Source organism: Aotus nancymaae, unplaced genomic scaffold (assembly GCF_030222135.1).
Source record: "Aotus nancymaae isolate 86718 unplaced genomic scaffold, 86718_ANA_hifiasm-v0.15.2.pri h1tg000029l, whole genome shotgun sequence".
NCBI lineage: Eukaryota > Metazoa > Chordata > Mammalia > Primates > Aotidae > Aotus > Aotus nancymaae.
Window position 1 is genome coordinate 38,002,233 of NW_026988442.1, and position 11,957 is coordinate 38,014,189.

Consider the following 11,957-nt stretch of genomic DNA (forward strand, 5'->3'; position numbering starts at 1 on the left):
GCAGGAGAATTGCCTGAACCCAGGAGGCGGAGGTTGCGGTGAGCCGAGATCGCGCCATTGCACTCCAGCCTGGGTAACAAGAGCGAAACTCCGTCTCAAAAAAAAAAAAAAAAAAAAAAAAATTCAAACTCTTAACCTAACGCGGTGAAGTCTCAGTCTAGGAATTAAAGTGTTTTCTCTCATAAAGAGGGGGGGGAAAAAAACCCTTTGCTCTTCACCTTAATTATTAAAAAGAATTATAATCAGGAAAAACAATACTTAAAAGAAAGTTTTTATTAACAAAAGTTTTTCTTAATCCACATTTCAACTTTAGTATTAAATAGTCCAAGGATTTCATTTATGAACACTTATTCCAGTTTAGTCCTCTTAAATTCATTTGCTTGCTGTGCATTTATGATTAACAGGTAGAAGCTATCAATTACCAGCTATTTCAAAAAACGTAACCAACTGCACTGGAAAATGAAAATTTATAGTTTTATAATTAGATCAGCGTTTAAAAAAAATCAAAGGATGGGGATTTGTTAAAAATCTCTTATTAGGGCATGACACCTTTTTCAGAACAAGTATAATTTGCAGAAATTACACAAGGCAGATTTTCATCAAATATCAATTATTTAGTGATATTTAGCTGAAATGTTATTTCACTTGTAAAAACTATATCCGGTTACAAAAAAAAATCAGAAACCTTATTAAATTTAATCTGCTTTTACAAATGTCCTAAAAAGTCTTAAGCTATACAATTTTTAAGTAGGAAAACAATAATTTAAAAATAGTTTGGTTATTCTATTTCTGTGGTTATGTACATATATTAACTGGTCTCTGACAGAGAACATGACTAGAAGTTTATCACACTAAGCACTGTAAATTAAAGGCAAGAGCTAATCATCTTGTAGCAAAAATACTCTCTATGCAACAATTGCAAATGTCAAAGCTATTATTTAGTGGTTACTAACTGGCTGCTACAAAATATAAAACAAAGTACATTTATTGGATTTTCAGTTTGCAAGCTGCCCTCTGACATCCCAAACACGGAATTCCCATCAATGAAAGCTGCAGTGCAATTCACTCAGTGGCTAGTTTCAGGCCAAGCCTATCCCCCACCATTATCCTTGTTCTTTCCCACCACCCCCAAATCCTGCAGTGGCACCATATTATTAAAAACATTCAGTACCTGGGGTTTATGCTTCAGAGCAAGACATCACTTGAGTAATTTCAAATGATGTACAGCTCCTTAATGTAAAAAAGATGTTTTGTGGTCACAATTACTTCAAAAAGTAATTATATTCAAATAACCTGACATATCATGCCTTAGCAATTACAAAACCATGATTTTGACACATGGCAATTTTTAAGTTAGGCAAATGTGAAATGCTAAAAGATGTGAACAGCCGTTCTTCTGTTTAAGTTAGAGCGCTGCAAAACTCAGGTAATGACTTTATTCTTTTCAGTTAACATAACCAGCCCACGGTACAGCATACTAAATCATAAAGTACAAATCCAAGGAAGTTAATACCTTTACTAAGTTACAAAACTTTGGCAAATCAATACAGTACTCTTTAATATAATGAAACCATACTTTTGTTGGAGTCATGTTACTTGAGTGATAATTTTCACTCCAAAAATATTAAGTACCAAATCAAAACACTGGTTTTTAATGGTGGTTTATAGCAGAGCAAGTTATTTTACACAAAATATATTTTAAAACTACACCATTTCTCCTTTTAGGTGAGTTCCCTTGTGCAAGCTGTTCAAGTGTACAGCAGCAGGGCAATGGGCGTCTATGGGTGGCTCTGCTCTGTTCTGGGGTTGGTCCAAAGTCAGGTGGAGTTCCAGTGTATGAAAAGCTTGAAAATCCTACTTTAAGGAGATTCAGTATCAATACTTATTTCCAAGGAATTCTTGTTGAATTTTCACAGAAATACTGGAACCCTCAAAATCAGATAATTTCAAACAACATTAATTTCAGATGATCCCTTTTATTTACAAGCCCTGCATGTTTTGATCAAGTCACACAGCCTTATACCAACTTAAAAAAAAAAATTACCTAAAATATAGTTGTATTGTTAAAATAACAAATAAATATATAGTCAGCTTGGAGAGACCTGGAGTACCCGACGTTGCCCACCAACTTTCACTATCACTTCTCTGCAAATGCTGCTGCAGCCATTGGAGTCCGTATGCTTCCTCTTGCTGAGGCTGTCAGTTCTTCAATCTCAGCATTTAATTTGTGTATTACCCATTCCATTGCTTCTCGGCCCTTAAAAAATTCCAATACGTTTATTATTAGTGAGAGCAAAGCCATATATTGAATTAATGACACACCAGGAAGTAACAAGGAGCGTGACAAGTTTAAATCTTAGATGACAGATCGTTTTTGTCTTGGCTTTTTCTTTTCTAATGTTATTTAGCAAACATCAAATGCCTTGAGCAACTGGCTTGATCCATAAACTGACTTTTATTTTGTATGCAAAAGATGTTCTCAAAATAATCTACAATTAAATAACAGGATGTCTTATTTATTTCATTACAGTGGTCCCCTTTTTAGGGGCAAGAAGGTCAAATCCCTTTGCTTTATATTTTAAACCAAAAGCCTGTACAAGGTCCTACAGGATCTGGTCCCCAACTCCCTCCTCACCCCTTCTCTCCTAGTCTTCTGTGCAGTTCCTTGAAAAACAGAAAGAGCAATCGCCACTTCCTGTCTCAGGGCCTTCACACATGCAGCTCCTCCACCTAGAACACTCTTCTTGGCACACTGCTCGAAATCAACCTGTCCCCATTACGCGCTCAGGAGAAACATCAGTTCCTAAACACTCATTAAGCATTCTCATACCTTTCTTAACCTTTTCTTTCCTAATGACATGCTGTGTGATTAATGTCACCTGCCTTTTAGTTCCACGAGGGCAGGGACCACACTTGTTTTGGTCCCTGCTGGATTCCCTGTCTAGCCTAGTACTCTGCCTGACACAGAGAAGGCATCCGTGAGTATCTCTTGACTACTGAATGACCAAATTAACCATGTGCTATGAAACAGTGCATTAGGCATCTTTCTCTAAACTTAATGTTCTCAATAAACAAAAATTGGTTCTTGGGAGGGATGGAAAAATCTTCCTCTAAAGCCCATACATATGTATATGATATGATATAACTTAATGGAAGTGGCAATAAGGCGAAAAATGTCTAAAACAGGTTGGGGGGAGACAATAGTGAAAAAAGGTTGAGAAGCAGTGCTTTAAATGACACACAGCTACACATCACTGAGCACTTCCTAAGTGCTGGGTCCCAGGCTACGTACTTGCAGCGTTATCTCATTTACTCCATGCCAACCCTGTAAAATGGGTAATCTCCACTTCAAAAATGGGAAACTGAGGCATAGAAAGGTTAACTTAATTGCTCAAGGTTGAAAGGCTAAAAGCTAGAGACTGCATGCGAACCCAGAGCCTGTGTAAGTAACTGCCCAACTTGCTGCAGTTTCCTAGGGTAGAGTGGGTAAGGGTCAGCTTACAGGAACACACACGCAGTCAGCACCCCATTTGTCTAGGAAATGAACCAGGGAATAATAACCAAGAAACAGCCTCACTTACTTTACTAGCATTGGAGGATATCGTACTTGCCATCAATCCTTCAAGGTAACTGCTGAGGCTAACTCCTTTCACAGTGATTATAGCTTCTTGAGTCAAAACAGTTCTGGAACAAAACATACTCATGCTGGTTCAGATGACCCCACTTTCATTTTCAAAAAATTTGACAAAAAAAAATTTTTTTCAACACCCTTTACAATACATTTGTTAAAATATTTTTTACTCACTTTTCTGGGTCCTGAGGATGTGGTTTGTATATAAGTCTCTCATCTACTGAAACCATATTTGTAAATGAAATCTACAGAATGAAAAAAAAAAAAGCAAATAATTTTAGAACTGAAGATTCAAAATGTTTCCAAAATCAACACACAAGCCAAAATCTTACTAGCTACACATAACAAAACAACAAATAAACCACTGCTATTACTGCATAAACTATTCATTGCCTACTTTTTATTTAAAAAACAAAGTTGAGGAAAGAAAGTATAATGATAATACACATAATCCCAAACTCATTTTATTGAGTGCTATCCCCTTAGATACAGGCAGGATCATCAGAGCAGGAAGGGTAAGGAAGCGACACACGGGGCCGAGTCTGGGCTGCGCATGTGCAGGGAGTCTCTAAACCACCCCGTGAACATGCACTCACTTATATGTCAACTAGAAGAGACACAAAGAACTCAGCCAGACAGTTCAAAATGAAACAAAAGGGGGCCAAGACTTACGTTAGTAGATTTAAGTTCCATTGTTTTCTCTACAGGATCAACTACAGAATGTTCTTGCACATATGTTTTCGTTCTTGCTGCACCAATAAGCTAAGTAAAACATTCACAATTAGTCATCAGAGGAGGAAGAATTTCTTACCAAGTACATCAACATTTTATTTGCAGGAAAAAATGTCAATATCTTGAACCAAAAATCTGTTTCCTAAAAACCAGAGGAAACAAGCAAAAGTCAGAAAAAAGGCCTATTGACACAACATGGATGAGATGAGACTGTCAGACACAAAAACTTTTCCCACAGGCAATTAGAAACCAGCCCACTGAGATGTCTGCAACACGAGGCACCACGCTGAATCTGCCGAGATGCAACAGTGGAGCGCTGAGGCTGAACTATGGAAATCAGGCTTGGGGCAACATGGCAGCTAGAAAAAAGGAGAACTCAAAGGTATCTGTATTTTCCTAGAACAGTCCAAGGGAGGCGGCACCTCAGCTTCATTCTCCAGACAGAAAAACAGCTTTCTCATGATGGAGGATCACACATCAGTGTCCACTGTCACTCCCTGTGCTAAGACCCCAAGCCCATCCCCTGACCTTGCTCATTTCTAAGTCCGCACTAGCTAATGCCATGGTTTGTATAAAGGAGGCAGTAAGTACATTCCTAATGAAATGTATACTTTTGTTTTCCTAGTGAACCTACTTTCCATAAAGAGACCCTCTGGATTCACTATTACACCAGTTTTCTCACATTATGGTAAATTGGCATTCAGTTTCTTCCTGGTTAAATCTGCTCACTAAAGCCAGCTTATTCTTAAGGGAATAGAATTATTTCTAAATGTACAGGAAGGAGTTCCAGACCTTGGAACAAATGTGGCAAGAACAAGTCCGAGAACATACTCCTTACTTAATGTATCCAACCCACCACTGACTACAGAACTGTCACTAACAATCATGACCAGACCATTACTTCCAAACCTTAGGATTGGTCTCAAGTTGCTGGCAAAAGCAGAAAAAGCAGAATATAAGTCTTTTCAGATTAAACAGAATTAGCTGGCTTCCTTCAGAAGATTCTATCGGGTGCCTTCGTGAAGACTGTAATAATATTTCCAATTCGTTATACACTCATAACTCAAGTTTATTATAATACAACTTGAACTGATGCAAAAATGACATTCAGAATCGGCTCCCACAACCTATTTGAAATTATAATGCAGTTTAGAAAACTTCTCTACAGCAGTCACATTTCTCCGGGAATAAAGACACACTTACAGACTTCACGATGGAAGGCAGTCCCCACTCTGTGCTGAGAAGTCTGTGGCTGTGCAACTTTCCAGAGGGATCTATATGTCTGTCCAACACATCAACTCCAACCACACTTGGGTTCATAGGGTTTGGGTATTTCTGCATTGCAGCTGTTGTAACAGTTTCCCATGGGTGGCTGCCGATGTGAACCAAACCAAAACAAAACAAAACACTCAAATATTTAAAAATATGCATATGAGTTAAACAGATTTTATAATCCATCAAATCATTTTTTACAATGTAAGTTTAGTGAGTTTTCCTAGGAAAAATTATCTTCTGAAACAATGATGATTATGGGAAATCGATCTACATTTTTAACAGGCTTCAGTATTTTTCTACAATACAGGCTATGTAATAAAACTCGTATCTATAAAGATCAAAGTAGCCTACAAAGCACTACAGTATAGTTTCTTAAACTGTCTTTCCTACTTACCATTATCCACTTTCACATGTAAATTATTTCTAGGAAGAACCAGTGATTCAAGAAAATGTATTTAAAATTGTGTTCTACTGCAACAAAGAGCCAAAAGTATCATTATGCTATTTGTTATTTTGTCTAACCCCAATTCTATCAGGTTATAAGGAAGTAACAAAAGTAAAAGAATTTATGGGCACTATAAGCTCTTATGGGGATCACAAAAAAGATCCAAAGCTTTGATTTAATTATTGAACTTTTCCTTCATATTAATGTAATAAATAACATTCCCTCCAGTCAATCTTTATTCATTGTTTTCCTCAAAGGAGTGATTCTGATTTCTGTTTTGAAAAGGTCACTCAATACAATAAAATGTCCTTAAGGCACTCCTAATATGCTACTTTCTAATATTCTCTTTTAATGTTGTCAGCACTTGCTTATCACCTAGTATTGAAGTGGTATTAATATCGCATCACTTGAGAACTTGCAGTATCTTTTTTTCTTGAAAAAGCACATGTGCTTGGGTGATTCAAAATGTGATGCACCTTTGTTCACTTCACAACTTCTGTGAATAAGACACTTGTACAAAAGACATCATTTTCAAAAGGACCCCTTATTAAGTACAATCAGTATTAAAGGTGATTTAGTCCACCTGCAGTCTGATTCTAGCCCCTTCTACACCACGTATCTGTGCTCTCATCTTCATTTGAAGGAAAAAGACAAGATCTGGGGATGATGTTTCAAGCTACAATGACTGATAAGCCACACAGCATTACTTTTTATTTGTCTAAAAATGAAACAGGTAGACATTATTCCAACTTTTTAGAGACCTCAGATTGACAACTACATCTTTAATTGACATTAAAAATAATGTCACTGGTTGTCCAGGGTTCTGGGAAATTTCCCAGAACCCTGGACAACCAGTGACATTATTTTTAATGTTTTTATTATAATATTGTTTTCTCTATAATATTATACAAATGAACCTCATTATGTCTTTAGTCTCCAGCCTTATCCAGCAATCAATGCAGATATATAAGCAGAGTTGCTTCATCAATCCGAACAGTCCCCACAAATAGAAGCTTACAGGCGAAGCACTCTGATTCTTACCAAGGCAACTATCTAAAATGAAAATCAGATAAACCCTCCGCAGGTCTCCATCCAGTCATATACCATGGTTAGGTGGCTTCTACACCCTTATCTCTTCCCCCAACCCTCTCTAAAAAATTAATAATTGCATGGCCTCAGGGTGGTTATGCATTATTTGTAATTGAGTCCATCTCCCCTTTCTGAACCAACTTGAAACCACTGATGTTGACTTAGCTTGGCTCAAGATTATTTTATGAACCATAACCAGCTCAAACATTACAAACAATACTTACTACGATTAATAATCTTCCAGCAATTAATATGAACTGTATTAACATAATTATGTGAAAAGGATCTCATAATGGAAGACATTCAAAGACCGTACCAAAGTAGAATCAGGAGGACCTGGCTATGGCTCACTGACCTGTCCCACTTCTTCACCCTTGAAACCAGGTGAGGACATTGTTAACTTCACTGGGGCAGCAACAATGTCTTCATTTACTTAATAAAATGTAATCAATCCAAATAACAGTGCCTGACACATACTGGACATCTCTATATGTTGAAGGAGTCAATGAATGATTTCACCTGGTTGCCAACTATAGGCCTCAGAAGAGGCCTTGGAAGAAAGTCCTGGAAAATCAATAGATAAGATGTAGAATAATGACTTAGATATTGTTGTTAGACAGTCACATCCTAAACATCAGAAACAACATTCAGATTTGTGAGGGGAGATTATGACTTCAACTTCAGGTAGGCTGAGTTTGAAGGGCCTGTGGGACAGGAGGGTAGTGATGCCTAACAGGCACCTGAAAATAAAGAGCGAAGCTGGAGAGGCTGGAGCTCAAGGTACAGATCTGGGTGCCATAAAAGTGAACTTATCATTTGGGACTTTGACCAAATAGCCCAGTTTATATGGGGAGAAAGCACGGATCAGGGCTTCTTCTCCCAGGATAAAAAAAGTCTGTGACAAAAAGAGAAAAAAAAAAGAAATTAAGATCATAGATGAAATCCAACATAGGAAGGCCAACAACAGAATCTCACTGAACATTTACACTGAATGGGAAAAAGGGAAGCGTTGAAGACAAAGGCAGAGAAAGAGTACAGAGGGAAGCAGGGGACCGGTCAGGAAGGAGCAGTAGGGAAGATAAGGGAGAAGAAAGTGCTTTATTTTTTGAGACAGAGTTTCACTCTTGTCCAGGCTGGAGTGCAGTGGCATGATCTCAGCTCACTGCACCCTTCACCTCCTGGGTTCAAGCGATTCTCCTGCCTCAGCCTCCCGAGTAGCTGTGATTACAGGCGTGCACCACCATGCCCGGCTAATTTTGCATTTTTAGTAGAGATGGGGTTTTTCCATGTTGGTCAGGCTGGTCTCAAACTCCCCACCTCAGGTGATCTGCTGACCTCAGTCTCCCAAAGTGCTGGGATTACAGGCATGAGCCACCACACCTGGCAAGGGAGAAGAAAGTTCTACAGAGACTCAGTGCCAAGAATTTCTGGAGCATGCAAACCTGGAAGAGGAATGAAATTAAGCATCCCCAGAGCTGAACTGGACTAGTGATGAATGTGACTAGGTTAATGAACATCAGAATGACTACAACTTTCAGGTCTTCTTCCTCCCACAAAGACTAAACAGTAGGATGAAAAAAAAAAGCTCCCTTCTGATTCTAATATTCTACACTTTGCAGGATACAGCAGGCCCTAGGATGTGTCCTGCTAAGTACAAATGCTGCCAACGTTTTAAAAGTTGCCTTCAGAGGCTGGACGCAGTGGCTCACACCTGTAATCCCAGCACTTTGGGAGGCCGAGGCGGGTGGATCACTTGAGGTCAGGAGTTGGAGACCAGCATGGCCAACATGGTGAAACCTCTGTCTCTACTAAAAATACAAAAGTTAGCAGGGCGTGGTGGTGGGCACCTGTAATCCCAGATACTTGGGAGGCTGAGGCAGGAGAATCACTTGAACATGGGAGGCAGAGGTTGCAGTGAGCCAAGATGGTGCTACTGCACTCCAGCCTGGACGACAGAGCAAGACTCTGCCTCAAAAATAAAAATAATAAAAGTTGCCTTCAGAGACCCTTTTTAAAACATAAATGGCTTTGTAGTATATTTATTTACAAGGCTATACTAATTAAAACTGTGGCAATGACATTAAGATCAGCGGATGAGAGTAGGTAACTCAGGGAAAAATATTTTGCTGTTTAAGTTTGTGGCTTTTTTGTTTACGGAATTATGGACCTGGAAGAGAATTTAATTCTCCACATCCAACTGGTTCAAGGCCTATTTTCGTTAATAAACATTTCACGCTAATCCAAAAAGATGTTCCTGAACATGGCCTCAAAGAGAATCAACACGGGTAGGCCCTGATGACTGTCCTCTTCTATTTCTCAGATGAAAATGGGAAACCCAAGGTCACACGCTTGTTGCTGGCAGAGCTAGACCTTGAATTCCAAATCCAAGGCTCTGCGGCGTAGATGAACAGGTCTCACATCCTGGTGGCCTGAGTTCACCCACAACTCACAATCGGAGTCACAATCGGAGGTAGGAACTCCACCCAAACGGCGGCCAGGAAAAGTACACTCTGCAGAAAACCAACACCTCCCTCTTGGGATTCTCGGGTCCATGTCCCAAAGGGGTTCGGCAGGGCTGGATGTGGCAACCCTAAGTGTAGTCAAGGACCTCGTGCTCTGCGACGCCCCCAGGACCTCAGGCGGGCGCTGGCCCGAGGCTGCCTCCTGGTGGGGGACAGTCCGGAAGTGGCTTCGGCGGCCCTCCCAGCCGCAAGGCCGCCTGGGCCCGGTGGTCGGAGCCGTCCTCTCAGCTCGGGCGTCTCGGGGTCGTGACCTTGACCAGCCCTCAGTGTCCCCGGGGCCCGCAGGCTTCAGGATTCGCTCCTCTCGCTAGGCCCGACGCCTGGAAGCCTCCTGAGGGCCGCCTCTGCCTCGCCTCGACCCCAGAGCCGACGTGCCCACCCTCCCCGGAGCCGTCCCCGCGCCCCAAACTTACTCAAAGACGTGCTCCGATGTCCAGATCTTCATGGCGCCGGCGACCTGAGCGATGACCGGGTGGCGCCAGGGCACAACTAGGTACAGAGGCTACACCGGCCCCCGCCCCGCCCCCAGCACACCAGCCGGCCGCGCAGCGCGCAGGCGCCGTCAGGCCGGACGCAAGGGACGTCCCGACGCGCGGCCCCACGTCCTATCCCGGTCCGGGTTTTGCCCTAGCCTTGCGCGCGGCGCAAGAAAACCACGCCCCTTAGCGCCCGGCGCAACGCGCCGGCGCAGTGCCGTAGATGGCACCTGGAGGCGCCGGCGCGGGAGCTCTGCTGCGCACGCGCGGCGGGCGGGCGCCCTGACGACCTCTGGGCATAGTTGGGTCAGGTCCAGGAGGTGCCTGGGCTCCTGACCGGCCCTCCTTGTCGTTCTGGCCCAGCACATCCTCGCCTGGCGTTTCGAGGCGTGTGGACGCATCCGGTCAGCCTGCTGACATGGATGTTCATTGTGGTGCTCACTTGTGCAAAATTTCCTGGTACCCTATAGAATTCCTGCCACCTCCTGGGGTCAGCCCGATCTATTGTCCCAAATCCACCAGCCAGCCAGCCGATCAGCTGTGCCCCTCCCACCTGCCCTCCAGGAGCTTGCAGCTCTCGGAGGGGATAAGTAAGGCGTGATGCGGAGAAGCTAACATCAGACATGCCATGAATACCCCATCCAGGGGTGCAGTCCGGAAGCACAGTGAAGGGGCAGGTGGAAAAGCTTGCTGGCCCGGCAGACCTTGCCCTAGGTGCGTAGGATGATCTGAGCTGAGATGTCTCTCCCAGAGAGGGTTCCCTCGTCACCCTTTCTTAGCAGATCCTCCTACCTTTGTTGCTCTGCTCCATCACAATATCCTGTTGCATTTTTCTTAGCGCTTACCCTCTGACATCACCTTGTTCATTTATTTGTTGTAACTCCTACTCGAACCGAGCCCTTGAAGTCAAGGATCTTGCCCGTCTTGTTCCAAAATAATTCTCAGTGTCTCCTATATAGTCAAGGCTCAATAATTACTTATTGAAAAATGAAAAAAATCAATAGCTATTTGTGGGATGGATGAATTAATGGAATCATCTAGTTTATTTGTTGTAACTTCCACTAGATTGTAAGCCCCTGAGGGCGAGGCTCTTGCCAGACTTGTTCAGTGATTTCCCCATTCCTACATGACAATTATTTGTTTCATCAATGGATGAAAGAATAACTAAGAAGTGTAGGGGCAGGAGGGGGTGACATGTGGTTTCATTCAGAGACGAGCCTTGTCCACGGGACAAACTGCCTGGCTTAGCTTTCAGAACAGGGCTTCCCACCCTGCTCTCCCGCACTCTCCACAGACATCTACCTTCCAACAGAACAATTTGCCATTTTAAATGATGGTCATGGAGGAAAATCTTTACATCTAGTTACTTAGAAGCTAGTTAGAAGGACCACTTCATTCTTGTTCTTAGCTTGTTTGATTGTTAAAAACAAATAAAAAGCCAGATTACTTTAGGAGGGAGGATCATTTTTCAAAATAGCATAAGTCTTTTATATAGGAAAACAAAATTACATTAGACAGGAAGGAAATAATATGGTTGGGCAGTTGCTAAGTGCAATTTGTGGTACCTGAGATTTTCTTTTTTTAAACCTACGGTACTTAGAGTGATTTCTTGGGGAGGTAACGCTTTAAGGACTGCTGAGAGTGCCTCAGCCTTGACTAAGATGGGAAGTTAACGTCGCTGGGTGTTAAAAACACTGTTTCAGGAACCATAAGCACAGAACAGCCTGTCCCTGCTATTCCTGGAGTTCAATGAGGCTGTTCACCATCCAGCATTCCTGTTCTGTTTA

General features: G+C 41.9%; 1 protein-coding gene across 2 annotated transcripts; it reads right to left on the reverse strand.

Annotated features, from left to right (window-relative positions):
• Positions 1-255: 255 nt before the first annotated feature.
• On the reverse strand, positions 256-10,223 carry PRELID3B (PRELI domain containing 3B). Of its 2 annotated transcripts, XM_012467554.2 has the most exons (6): positions 10,108-10,223; positions 5,567-5,735; positions 4,304-4,393; positions 3,806-3,876; positions 3,582-3,684; positions 256-2,257 (listed from the first exon to the last, which is right to left on the reverse strand). In XM_012467554.2, exons 1-6 carry the CDS (start codon positions 10,137-10,139, stop codon positions 2,138-2,140), a joined length of 585 nt encoding a protein of 194 aa, XP_012322977.1. In that variant the 5' UTR covers positions 10,140-10,223; the 3' UTR covers positions 256-2,137. The 2 variants fall into 2 exon arrangements, with proteins under 2 accessions (XP_012322977.1, XP_021524797.1); XM_021669122.2 differs by lacking the exon at positions 10,108-10,223 and having other exon boundaries at positions 5,567-6,860.
• Positions 10,224-11,957: the final 1,734 nt, after the last annotated feature.

Coding starts and splice junctions, on each gene's coding strand:
- PRELID3B (XM_021669122.2), bottom strand. CDS start 5,821: ATGGATTATAAAATCTGTTTAACTCATATGCATATTTTTAAATATTTG. Junction 3,877..4,303: donor TGGAACTTAAATCTACTAAC/GTAAGTCTTGGC, acceptor TTCATTCTGTAG/ATTTCATTTACAAATATGGT. Junction 2,258..3,581: donor TATCCTCCAATGCTAGTAAA/GTAAGTGAGGCT, acceptor GAATTTTTTAAG/GGCCGAGAAGCAATGGAATG.